Raw genomic sequence first — 13602 nt, 5'->3', positions numbered from 1 at the left:
GTGGAGCTTGGCAGCTTTATATCAGTGAAGTATGTGATCATTGGAATTATTCTTGCCATTTCAAGGGAGATGGTTTCTTTTTAAAAAGATGTAGTATTTCCAACCTACACATTGTCATCTGCTGCTACTCGGAAACCAGATGTGGAACTGACAAGAAACTACTCACAAAAACAGAAAGTGACTGTTCAAGTTAAATAAACATCATAAATGGGGAAAATTAATGTAGACTCTAAAAATTCCTTAATCTGCAAAAATTTCACATTCCTCTAGTAACTTAGCAAGGTTTTCTGACTTTTGTAACCACATGGATTTTAACTTGCCAATTTCCTTAATGAGGTACTAAACTTACAGTTTTTTCATAGGGGACATAACATATATGTTCCAGTAGAATAATGTAGTAATGCTGATATTGGAAGACATGAGGTTAACAGAAATACTTCCAGGAAGCAGTATACCAGCAGGATGATGCTCCTACGTAACCATAGCAATAAAAGAAATCAATAGGACTACAACAGTACAAATCACAATGAGATTTAAACGTAGATATAGAAATGACTTGTGTTTCTTTAAGATTTTTTTACAAGTGTTAAGTGGAGAGGAGCCTTTACACTTATAAGCTTTGTGACTGGAATTTACTTCTACCAGAGATGAGTAAAGGTCCTTTGCCAAAGCTTTTTGGCATTCAGTGACAGTAGGGCACTGTATTTTGTTTTTAATGAACTAATCAATTCTGTACCATGCAAGGTGCTCAATATCTACTTGTGTTTCTCTCCATGGCTTTTTGAATAGACAACGCTTAAGCATCGCTTATCCAGACTTCTAAGTACCTGCATGAAGTCTGAGAGTGCTTTAGAAATTGCCTTCAGCTAATGGAAATTCAATTTTAGAGAGAGGTAGAGCATTCCAATGTAATCTTTTCTGTTAAACTAGGCTTAACATCCTGAAGTAACAAACAGTACCTCAAGGGTACGTAGAAAGGCAGTTTTAAGTAGTGCACTTAATGAACAAAGGAAAAAGAAGGCAGAAAAAGATGTTCAAGCCAACGTTGAGCTGCAGAGGCAATTGGAAACTTGGAAGTTTACAAGTGCAATTACATTATTTCCTTTTCATGTCTTTGTGCACATAAGTTTGTTTGCAAAGTGTAACATACAACGAACATTTGAACAATATCTGCTGTATTTGTCCACTTGCTAGTAGTATAATGCTGTTGTTTGTGCTGTATCTATCTGTAGTAGAAAATGGAAAAAATGTCCTCATTATCTCAATCCTATCCTTCCCTTCTGCTCACAAAATGTCAGATGCTTTAAGCTTCATCTGTAGGCAATGTCACTAACTCTGCTAACTTTATTGTGAGATTCTGTTAGTTGGAGTTTTTCTTACAGGCCCCAATCTTGGAAACATGCAATTAAATAAGAGTCTGAGGTTTTCCACAAGCACAAAAATACATGTCTAGTTCTCAAAACTGGGGGAGGGTAAAGCTAGAAAACGTGATCCCTGAAATTTAAAAACTTACTTGTAAGTTCAGGGAGGGAGAGGACTCTTTTAGGACACTAGGTGAGTACAGAACATCCAGGAAAGATAATATGAAGGGTCACTCAGTGGCAGGTGGCATTGTGTGACTACTAGTGCAAAGCCACCCCTCTGATTGTATTTCTTTAAACACTTCCCTGCCTTTTTTGGCAGGGATGCTTTACTCCCTTCTTTCCTACAGCACAAGGGAAAAACACAGCAGGGTCAGGGCAGTAAGTTCTGGCAAATTATAGCCTCTTCAGTGCAATCCAAGAAAGAAGAGGCAAGTGGACTTCCAACCTCTCAACAGACCCTTTCCACTATCGAAAGCATAGGGAGGAGTGGAGAGCTGCATTAGGTCGTTAGCCAGCTTTTCAGGTCTCCTTGGGATGAGCTAGGGCAGCCATAAGTCTGAGTGCAGAATGCCACCTACACATCAGGAACCCAACTTCAGGAAATCTAGGGAAGAGAGAGAGAGGAACGGGCCAACTTGTTGCTTCTAAGAGGTTGCAGTCAGGGACTGATAACTGAGGAAAGGGAGCTTGCGGGCTTGGGAGAGGGGGAGGCCAGGAAGCCCTGTAAATCAGTGGATGGGGTAGCAGGGGTTGCCTGTCATCTGGCAAGCGGAGTAGATGATTCCACATTTTCATCAGGAGCAGGTGAAAAATAGTGGGATTTACAATGGAGGCAGAGAGGGGAGGAAAGAATTCATAAACTGGAGGGAAGAGAAGAACCCCAAATATCTTTGGTTGATATCATTTTTTATTTTCCTTTGGAAGATCATTAACAATTTGGTAGGAAAAGTAAAAGGAAGGGGAAGCAGTATAAGTCTAATAGCTCTCTCCAATTTTGCCCTTTACTCTGGGCACCACCCAGTACTAGCATGACCACTTGTAATGACCATTCAACTGTGGACTAGGCTTCCAAGGGGATAGATGCATTCTACATTGTCTGTGCAATTTAAAACTAGACTAGACAACACACTGGATAATAAATGCTAGGTCCCAATTGTTGCCTATAGTGGGGAGAAAATAGATTAATATAGATGTTTTCCATCCTTAATTTCTGTGATTTGCCAAATTTAATTTTGGTCTGTGTCATAAAGTCAACATGTCACACTGTCAACTTTGATCAGCCCTACATCAAACACTGTTTTTAAGTCATCAAAATAAAAGGGGTTCTTGTCTAATTGTCTCTGCTTGAAGACACCAAAAGGCTTTTTATTGAAATGACAAGCACAAAAAGAGGTATACAAAAAACAAAAGTTGAACCCACATGGCAGTAGCTGCCACAACAGCAAACTTCAGTTCCCCTTTGAGGACAGATCTTATTACTTGCTCATCAGTGTCAGCTCTGACTCTGTACTCTCCTGCTTCTTTGCTCACATCTAGGCCAACACCAAAACCTGCAGGTTTGTTTTCCTTTATAACGTCCCTAAATTTATCCACCACCCTCTTCCTCTATAACTAAAATCCACATTTTGTAGTCATTTCTTGTCTCAGTTAAAGCAACCTCCTCTTCTCTAACCACCCACTTTCTCCTGGTCTCGTTTCCTCTCTATCTGTCCAATATGTTGCACTGAAAATCTTTTCTCCAGCCCTTTTGGGCCATAGCAGGCTTATATCCATATCTTCACATATGAAAACCACCTACATATTGGGTGTGTCTACACGTGACACTATGTCACCATAGCGATGTGCTACGGTGACATAGCATCCATGGGTGTCTACATGGGACCAGCAGCTACTTCGCCATAGCTGCACACTGCCCTCCAATAGCGTGCTGCTAAGGCGAAGTTGCTGCTAAAAATAACCATGTGCCGCACATAAGGTGCAATACAGATAGTTATTGTGCCATGCTTCCAAAAGGAAGTACTAAAGCATGGCACAGTAACAATGTTGCCATAGGGCAACATGTAGACGTGCCCAAAAAGACATTGCTATGGGTCATACTGCTAATAACTTTCCTTTTTTAATTTTAACCTTTAGGGTCAGATTCAGTGGTATGTTGTGGCTACTTACTGTGCTCTGGAGTAGCACAAAACACCATCTGTTGGACAAGATAGACTTAGGGCATCTTTGCATCACTGGTGCAGCACAAAGCAGCCAGAGTTAACACCCCAGCTCTGATGTCTTCCTACCATCCACATTTCTCTGTGTACCCCTCACCCATATTCCTGACTCCTAACTTCCCACATAAACATACACACCTCCAACTTCTCCTCCATCCTCTTCACCCTTCCTTCAACATTCCCCTGACAGGGTAAAGATACATGCATCCCAGTTTCTCCATACACCCTTCCTATTCAATAGTTTATATCCAACAGGTATTTTTTAAAGAACAATTTTTAGAACTAAGAGTAATTTTCTGTCATATTTCATGACTGAAATTTCTCCTTCATCAGAGGCTGTCACATCAAATCTTTTCCTTCTGAAGAACTGGTCAAGAGTCGTCCCTTTTCAAAAATCACCTTGTGTGCAGTGGAGCTCAGGCTGCAAGCAGCCCTCAGTTAAAAGGGCATGCTCAAAATCACTGCCATCTCCCATTATTCTCTGTGGGACTGAGACAATGAACTGCTGTTAGCCTTGATGGCTCTTTTCTTCTGATTAGGCCAATGGGAGTGAAGTTAAGCCCACAAAAAGATTTTATCTAGCCCTCTAAACAGAAGTTTATGTATCCTGCCTTAAATTTTGCCTGAAGATTTGCCACCGAGTGGCAAATGTATAAATGCTGCTTCCAGTCTGCCTTAGGGCCAAGCTTTGTTAATTCAGCCCACTATTAGTGAAAGATTGCTGACTCCTACAATAGGGGTTGCTTGGTCTTCCATCATCCACAGTGCCGCACTCATCTCTCCACCCACCTTGGGGGGGAAGGAGGGGCATGTGGGCAGAGGGTGGGACAGATTGCCAAGAAGTGCTGTGACAAACCTCTTGGCTGTGGACCGCCACAATCCCTGAGTTTCTTCTTATTGTGCTGGCATCTGGCCTAAAGAACAGACTAAGGTTGCCCTGGGATAACTCCTTACTCCAACAAGCTTCAGCTTCCTTGCCCTTATACCAGATGTTGCAGCTGCAGATGGCCTCCCTGTTGGGTTGTGAAAGAAATTTCAGATGCAGTGCCCCTTTCCGTAGAAAGGGCTAGCCCGTGCTATCACTTGCCAGAAATCACTCTTCCCACAGGCAATCAGTAAGGAAACAAAACAACAAAGAATTTAATACCTAGAAGCAAAGAACTGTATGAGCAAAACTGACCACAAGTCTGAGAAGAGAAAAAGAAAACAAGTAAAGTTTCTTACCTTCTCATCTGAGTAAACCCTTGCCCTCTTGAGAGTCCTGACAGTGTTTCCAGAACTCAGCCTTCCTGGTGAATCAGTGAGCCCTTGCTGCTGAGACCCCTGAACCTCCAAAGCCTGGAGCCAGCAAACCATCGTTCCATCCTAGCCCGACTCTACAGCCGCATCCACACAAGCACGGACGTTTGGTTCTCTCAGGACATACTAGCAGCGGTGCACCTTGCACCACCTCCAGTTGTTCCCAAGGAACACCTGTGCCATGCGGGTACAGGAGGCTGGGCCCAGCACTGGGCTGGTCCCAGCAGCCTTTCCTGAGGCCCTGGGGGCCTCCTGTGGCTGCACCAGCAGTGATTCTGCCACTTGAAGTCTGGCTAGCAATAGGAGGAGCATGGCTGCAGCTGGCCCAGCTCGTTTTGAGCAACATGCGCTGTCCCCATGTGTGGTGCTGTGCTTTATTTTCCGCAGGTTTTTTTGACACCCTAGATATCCAGGGGTCAAAAAAACCCAAACCCCGTGCTGCTCTTTTGCAGCGCAGAAAACACCAGAATGTGTGGCATGTGGCACCCTAGACATGTCTAGGGTGCCACATACCACATGGCCATGCTCATGGATGCTGCCTAAAAAGCCTCCAAAACTAGACACCTCCCAATGTTATTCTACTTGCTCATGAGTCACCAGAATCCCCCAGAAATTACCCTCTCTCAGACACCTGGCTTTCATCTGGCTTGAGGGACCCTTTTTCTTAGACGTCTTTGCACTAGAGAAGTTAATTTCCCTGTTACAGGCAGACAGTGCCTTGGGTGCATGCTAATCCTCACTTGATTATCTTCCAGTTACATCATGAAATTACAGAAGTACATTTATATAAAATATTATCAAATATACAGATATGAAAATGACAAATCTGAATGTACAAATAGTAGGTTACAAATAGAAACTACAAATAGAAACTAAACACTGCATCAGTCAATCTAATTTGGGAGAATATCCTTGCTTGCTACACAATGGGTGCATCTACACATGTGCCCCTCTGTGCAGTTGGTACTGCACAGTCATTTAGTACTTGCTTTAGCAAATACTAAGTGACTGCTCAGGTCCCACTGGTCCTGCACAGTCCCAGCAGTGCACAGATCGTTTCTTACCCTACTGCACAGTAGCGGCAGCATCACAGTTAGTGCCCACCAGCACTACATCACTAGAACGGTGAGCCACATTGCTATAGCTCGTCACTACGGCGATGTACCGTCTCGTGTAGATGTGCCCAGTGAACCCTAAAAGCAACTCCATTTGGGAGTAGATCCATGACAAATGCTCTTCTCTGCTCTTGACTGTCATCAGGAACCTCCAGAGACTTGAGGCCAAGTGGAGTAGATTTGAGTGCTCCTGTCCCCTGGCACAAATAAAAAGAAGCTGGTTAAGACTTTCAGAGAAATATGAGATTATTTTGGATTACATGAAGGAAACCGTTTTTAAAAAGTATTTTCATGTAATCAGAGTAAATACAATTTAAACATTTCTTCCTTTCAGATGGTGAGAAAGCAGTTTTGAAAAATCACCTTGATCAAAATCCACAAGCACAGTGGAGCACAACAGACCCCACCAGAACAAACAAAGATCCTATAGAAGACATCAACTCTCCAGAACAGTAAGTAGAATATTGCTGAAAACAGGTTAGTGGTCAACCCAGAGCAGTTAGAACCGTGGATATTTTTAACTGATGATTCACTTTTCTAAATGTTTTGCCATGTAATCCCATGTGATAATTATATACCAAAAAGTTTTAATAACAAAGTCAAACATTCAAAAATTAGGAAATCCAAGCTACTTCCTGTTCTCTCGGTGGGAGGATTTTAACAGTGCCTGCATCCCCCTGCTTTACTTAAGGCAAGCTAGGGTGTTTTTGCTGTTTTAGGCACTGTGCCAGGCAACTGAGAGAGAGTTGTTTTGCAGCATTATTAAGAATAGGTTTGACAGTGGCATTCATTCCTAACCCTAAAACCTAGTAAAAACTGTTTAAATGGGTAACTGTTTCACTGATAATCATTTCAGCTAGCTAGAGAGAGCTAGCTGATATGCTTATTCAATGATCCTCACACAGACTGTGAATCACCTTGTGCCAACATTCCCAAATCTCCTCCGTCCAGCTGCCAAAATCTCCGTATTTAGTGCAGATACTCTCATGTGTTGATAATGTAAAACTCTAGAGCATAAAAGATATTGTCAAGACAGAGTAAAATATTAATATGTAATTTAAAGTGACCTCATATTGGTAGCCTGTTCTTTTTAATTTACCCACAGTTGCTGATAAGTTACCTGCAATTTCTGGGCTGCCATGCTGGTGTCATTCAGAGTCCGGGGACTCTGCTACTGAATTCAGCCCTAAGTTTGTTCAGACTTCACAGTGCTTTCAGGGAAGGACAGTACCTTGGTCTCTTGTAAATCCTACTGCCATAGAGCTACAAATGTTTCTTTATAGTGGCAAATGAGGATTGGCGGGTGGGCTGGGAGCCTGCTCCTCCGACTGCACCCATCCGTTGCAGCAATAACACCAGGAGCCTGGAGGGCTGTGTGAAACAGCAGCATTCTGCTTCAACATCCATTTTGACAGAACAGTGTTTCGTTTCAAGTTTTGTTTCAATTCGAAAACACTGTTCTGTTCCATTTCATCAAAATGGTTTCACTGTTTCGATGCTATTTCGATGTTTCGATCAGGCTGAGTTCCCCTTCCCAGCCCTAGGATTGGGCTGGGGAAGGCAGCCGATCATAGTGGTGGGGAGGGGAACTCAGCCGGGCTGCTTTGAAACTCAAAATGTTTCGAAACTTTCAAAACGTTTCGACTGCCCTCGTTTCATTTCGAGGCTGTTTTGAAGTCCTTCATTTCATTTCAGTGTTGCTGTTTCAAGCTCAAAATGAGTCAAAACAGTGCCAGAACAAAACAGCTGACAAAATTTCGCACAGCCCTAATTGCTGTGCCTTAGGCAGATCCTGGGATCAAAAGCGCTCCTTGAGAATTGCCGTCAATTGATGCAATTTAGACTATCTCAGATGGCCCTCAATTGTTCCCAAGACTTGGTAAGTGTGGAATAAGGGTGGAAAGGTAGGACCAAGACATTTTTACCCCCTTCTGTTATGACAGGTGTTGCTTGGTGCACACTAAGTCTAACCTAACTCACCCAACTTCTGTTATCCAAAAGGTTCAATAAGGGAGACACAAAATTATTGGCGAGATTTGGTGGTCAGGCTGTGTCTGGTCCCACAGCAGGTGCACAAGACAAATGGAAAGAAAGCATACAATGAGGTCACCTGCAGCACTATATGGGGAGGAAGTGAGCGCCAGGACTTATCCCTGCACACACAAGTTATGAGAGCTCTCGTTGTGGATAAGTCACTTCTGCACTCTTCTGATCCTATGTCAGTTGTGTCCCCTGACAAATTGGAGCTTGTCTAGGATGGTTTTTATGTTACCTAGCCAGAGACCACTCTAAAAATCTGGGGGAGCAGCTGAGGCAACAGTTCTTGTGTCAAGAACACCTCCTTTCTTTGATGTAATACAAGCTGTATAATCGAGTGGCAGAAACATATCATTATTGTCCTGATGCAGGGACATCTACAGGGATCTAAACTGCAGAATTCAGAATCTGGTCAGGCAATGGGATCAACTGAAATACTTGGTTAATTTACAAAAAGGCATCCTTCAAGGACAGAGTATCCATGTTGAAGTAGATGAAACCAGGGTGGACTAGTTTAATGTATGATTATTAGATCTCTTTTCATTTCAGTCCCATTTTTAAGACATACCGTCATATGCATAGTTTAATATGTTATTAGAATCTTACAGCACTATTATATTATGACAGACATTATTAAAAGATGTCCAGATGCTCAAAAAATCCAACTATCTTAATGCATATTAAACACAAAAGAAATAACCCTTGATGAATCCAGTAAATTTCCTCTAGCCTAATGATAGACCTGGGAAAGATTAAGATTCCACAAAAGTCTTGTATCTCTACTGCTTTTACTTTGTAATATCATCTAGCTCTGTGGAAAGAACTGAAATAGTGGTGCCAAATCAAAATCATAGCATCCTACCCTTACCCAGATGTAGATGGTTCTACAAGGTTGATGACAGTGGAGACTCAAGGGGCCAGGTTCTATTGTACCAACTGGGCAACTAAATTATCAACAAGCAGGGAACAAGTTCATTGCGAAAGAAAATCACAGAATCTAAGCCAGCCCCTGACTAAGCAATGCTTCACCATGTCATAGATCCACACAGGTACTTGTAGATTATGATTAGTCACTTTTTCACCTTGATTGGCAATTTTTTCCATCTGCATCTAGTATTAGGCCTGTGCTATTGCTAGAATTTCATTTATTAATGAGATACTGAAGGAATTAATTTGTTGTCCTGACCCACTGCTGCTCTGTAGATGGACATCCTTTGACCAGTCGCCTGGGGCAGAATTACAGGAGTTTGCAACTGACCACCAATATTAAATTCTCTGACACTAGCACCTAGTTAACCACACATTTTCAGAAGTTTCCATTACTTTTGGCTTATTAATTTTTGCATAGCCAGCTTGAGGATCTCATACGCAATCAGCATGAAAGGCACTGGGTTCAAGATATAGATCAGGAAAAAGCACTGCTCATTGAATAACATTTCATAGAGTGGCAAACTGGAGTTTAACTCTCATCTCCTTTGGTCCTTCACAGAGGCTTTTCATGAACTGTTTGTTGTATCTAATCTTCCTGCAGAAGGCTACTTTCCACCTCCGGAAAGTTTTCAATGTAAAGTAAATTTTAAGTCTGGTTAAAACAAAATTACCACCCACTGCAGCCAGCATTGAAAGACTCAGTTAAACACGCTTTGTTTGTGGTATAGCTGACATTTAAATGGGTGAAAAATCCCATTCACACCATTATGCAACTAGATTCTCTTGGAATAGCTTCAAACAGCTCTTTGATGAAGAGCCTATAATAGTCAAACCGAGTAAGCAGTTTCACTGGTGGGAAAATAAGCATTGGCAATTCTGTGTTTGACCCTGGTACCATAAACAGAATTAAAATGTGCAGCAACAGGCTAATAACGATTCAGTACATGGAAACAGCAAACTTGCCACCTCTATACTCCTTGGGAACGCAATATAATTCAATTGGTACAACAAAAAATGGGACAAAATAGCAAAATAAAACTAAATTGCTTTAATCTAATCCAGGAACTATGTTGCCATCAGTTGCATGATAAACAGTGTTGAGTTGTATTGCACCAAATATTTAAAAGAAATCTGCAAAGGCCTGTCCACTTACATGCCTGAAGTTAAGTTTCTCCTCAATATTTAGGGACACTGGGCTTTATTTTTCCGGGAGTGTTAAATACCTGCAGTTCCCATCAACTTGCCATGGCGCTCAGCATCTCACTGGGCTGTACCCAACCCACACAGATAGAAGCTTCCAGGGAGAGACAGCGAACTGTTCCATGGGTTCCCTTCTTCAATGCAGTACTTGCATTACCTATTGCAAAAAAACCAACGTTTTTCATTTGAATGCCTTTGAGCTAAACTTACACATAGATTGGAACTTACACATTCAGTTTTTCTTTGTCTGTTGTGCACCATGGTTGAGGATCATTCTCTGAATACGCTCTATTGACTAGGATGCCCGTATTACCTATGAACGTGTCATTGCCTAACGTTTCATTTCAAAGTAACTGAGAATTCCAGGAGGCTGCAGAATGCGTGGAGCAAGATGCTAGAGTTTTCCACCTTGTCCAGTTGGTCAAAAACCCTTCCAAAAGAGAAGGTGCCACAGTATATCTCAAGGGCAACAAATGTAATTTAATTGACGTTAACCCTGTAATAGCAGAAGGGAAAGAAAACAGCCTTACAGAAGACGCATCAAGCATTTGACACACTACATCTTTCTCTTCTAATCTCTCTCTCCTTTCTCTTCTTCTTGACAGCATACAGCGCCGGCTGTCTTTACAGTTGCCCATTCTTCACCATGCCTATTTGCCATCCATAGGAGGAGTTGATGCTAGCTGTGCCAGTCCATGTGTAAGCCCCAGTGCCAGTCCTCGGCACAGACATGTGCCACCATCTTTTCGAGTGATGGTTTCTGGCCTGTAGAAATGGGAGATCAGTGCTTCCAGAACTGCTTTTAAGTACTCAATGACTGGACTGAATGTCTGATATTGAACTCGGCTATAAACATACTACTGGCTCTTAACCACTGAGGAACTACTGCTAAGGCAGTCATCCTGGGAGTATCACTGTAACTCATGTGGAAAGGCAAGAAAGAGAAATATCCAGAGTTTGATCTGTAGCCTTATTCATGGAGTTTTTATTTCTTCACAAAGAAGCAAGTGAAAATATTTCTTCCCAAATTTCTACTAGCAAGAGGAGGCTGGGAAATATGAATCTTGCAAAAAAAATAAGAACCGCCCCCCCCCACTCAGATGTCACTGAGCTTTACACGGCTGCTGAACACGTGGAACTTTACACTGTATCCATGTCAGAAAAATAAAATGGTAGAGCTATAACCTATTTATTGAAATAGATACACTTCATTTTACAAGAGTCGTGTTAAATTGTTGGAAGCATTTTGCACCGGTTAGTCTTGCTTGTGTTCATTTCAGGGATGGTATTATGTGAGAAAGGGGGATTTGGAGAAATGGTTCCTCAAGTGTCATTCAGACTCTGCATGGCTAACAGCAGGAGCCCTATAACTAAAAGCTGTATGGGGGCAGAAGCAGAGCCCACAGCAACAGCTCGGAGTTGTTACCAGGTAAAGAGCTGCTGTTCTGAGTCAGAGCTCTTTACAGTTCTCCAGGGATAAGATGCGGCAATTGCCAGGCTCCAGTGCTGACCATCTGGGATTTCATTTTGACAAAGTTTTTGCATCTATTTCTAAATAAACACATCCAACTGCAAAGTATGGAACTGGCTGGAAAACTCCCAAGGCTGATAACCCAAGAAGGTGAGGACAGACGGGCAGTAAGGACTTAATGTCAAAGGATGGATTGTTTTTCACAGTTTGTTTGAATTCTGCCACACATAAACACAATACAGTTGAGTGGGTGGGGGGAGGGTTTAGGGCACAGGCCAATTCTACAGTGCACAGACAGTATATACACTACCTTTGCTTCGTACCTGCGTGTGTGACAGTTGTAGCTGGTATAAATCAAGTTTACCCATAGAATATTTTGTTCTAATATCTAAAAAAAAAATGTGAAAAAGCACTTGTTTTAACCTCTCTACTGATACAAGCTGATGGTTTTCCATATCTGGGATCATACCTTGGCGCTCTTCCCAGGAAATGACAGATTGCCATTAAAATTAGCGGCAAGTTCTCCTACCTGAATCAGATCTTTCCCTCAAATATTGGTGAGGTATGATCCCAGCCAATTCTCCAATGCATTGGCAATGTGATATCACTGCCATGATCAGTGATTGTCCTAAGCCAAATTAAAATATTGTCCAGATAAGAATAAACAGAAGTGCTTAATCCTTTTTAACTGATTCCTGCACACCTCAACCCCTCCAAAATGAATTTTCCATAAGCATTTCTAGAGTAGAAGTGACTAATGAGCATCTTCCAGTACCTGCATAATGCGGAAGGCTCTTCAATTGAGGGACTGAATTACAACTGGCATAAATCTCCCTCCAAAGTCTCAGAATGGACCAAAACAATCTAAAATATGATACATCTATAGCTTACAAACAGGAGCATCACAAAGTATTTTGCTTGGCACATGGTATAAGAGAGGGGTTATGGAGGTACCTGTAGCTTGTAGAACAAAAACATGTAAGTATAACACAGGTAAAATAGAACTCATTACTCTGTTTAAGCACTAAACATTGACGTTGTCACTCAATGTGCGTTGACAGTATTCTCTTGCTTTATTAATTTCAGCAGGGCCTGGATTATTTTAAACGGAATGTTAATTTTTAAAAGAGAAAAGGACAATATTGTATATAATGTATACACAAACATCTCTGTAGAAATATTATTCCAACATAGCAGGAAAAAAAATCAAAAGTATTGGACTGTTGGAGGTGAGTGTGTGTGTGTCTGTAACTCTTCGTGAATACTGACTGTGTGCCGTTTATTAGGTTTAAAACATGCAGTACATTCTTTGTCTCAATGATCCTGTAGTTTCTCCCATTACACTTTTTTTTAATTTCCTGCAAATAACAAGACCCACAAAATGAATATAGCTATTTAATGTTTCTGTTCTTTTATACTGCAGCAAAAATGTACTATAAATTTATGAAGAGGCTGTGCCCCAATGGCATTTTCCAATGATGTTAGTGCACAAATGCTTAAACTAGACTGGAACTGCCAGAATAAAATGTAAATGAGGAATTTCTTGTATAACCTTATACTGCATGAGATCAATTTTTAATAAATTGTTGCAAATCTGTTTTTATGAATAAAATATAGAAAATCTAATTTTGTCTAGCTTGCTGACTCAATCGCCCCTCACTTCACAAAGAAACAGTAAAATAATCTATCTGGAGAAGGAGATATTGTAACCCTACATTGCTCTATAATAAAACTAAATACATACATCCTTGTAGTTTGGGTAAATATGTATCAAGGGGTAACAGAATTATAGAAATATAGGAGATTAGGGTTGGAAGGGCCTCAGGAGGTCACCTTAGTCCAACCCCCTGCTCAAGGTAGGACCATCTCCAACTATATCATTCCAGGCAAGGCTTTGTCTAACCAGGTCTTAAAAACCTCCAAGGATGGAGATTCCACCACCTCCATGGGTAACCTATTCCAGTGCTTTA

General features: G+C 41.5%; 1 protein-coding gene across 1 annotated transcript in view; it reads left to right on the top strand.

The window, feature by feature from the left end:
• GABBR2 (gamma-aminobutyric acid type B receptor subunit 2) overlaps positions 1 to 13237 on the top strand; it is a 989086-nt gene extending 975849 nt beyond the window's left edge. Inside the window, exons 18-19 of the mRNA XM_090039096.1 lie at positions 6329 to 6446; positions 10767 to 13237. Coding sequence (XP_089895222.1) covers positions 6329 to 6446; positions 10767 to 10932 — 284 coding nt within the window. The 3' untranslated portion in view covers positions 10933 to 13237. The remainder of the gene's footprint in view (positions 1 to 6328; positions 6447 to 10766) is intronic.
• Positions 13238 to 13602: the final 365 nt, after the last annotated feature.

Source organism: Crocodylus siamensis, chromosome 3 (assembly GCF_052110815.1).
Source record: "Crocodylus siamensis isolate JL-2025a chromosome 3, ASM5211081v1, whole genome shotgun sequence".
In the NCBI taxonomy this organism is placed as follows: domain Eukaryota; kingdom Metazoa; phylum Chordata; order Crocodylia; family Crocodylidae; genus Crocodylus; species Crocodylus siamensis.
This window is presented reverse-complemented; position numbering and strand designations above follow the sequence as displayed.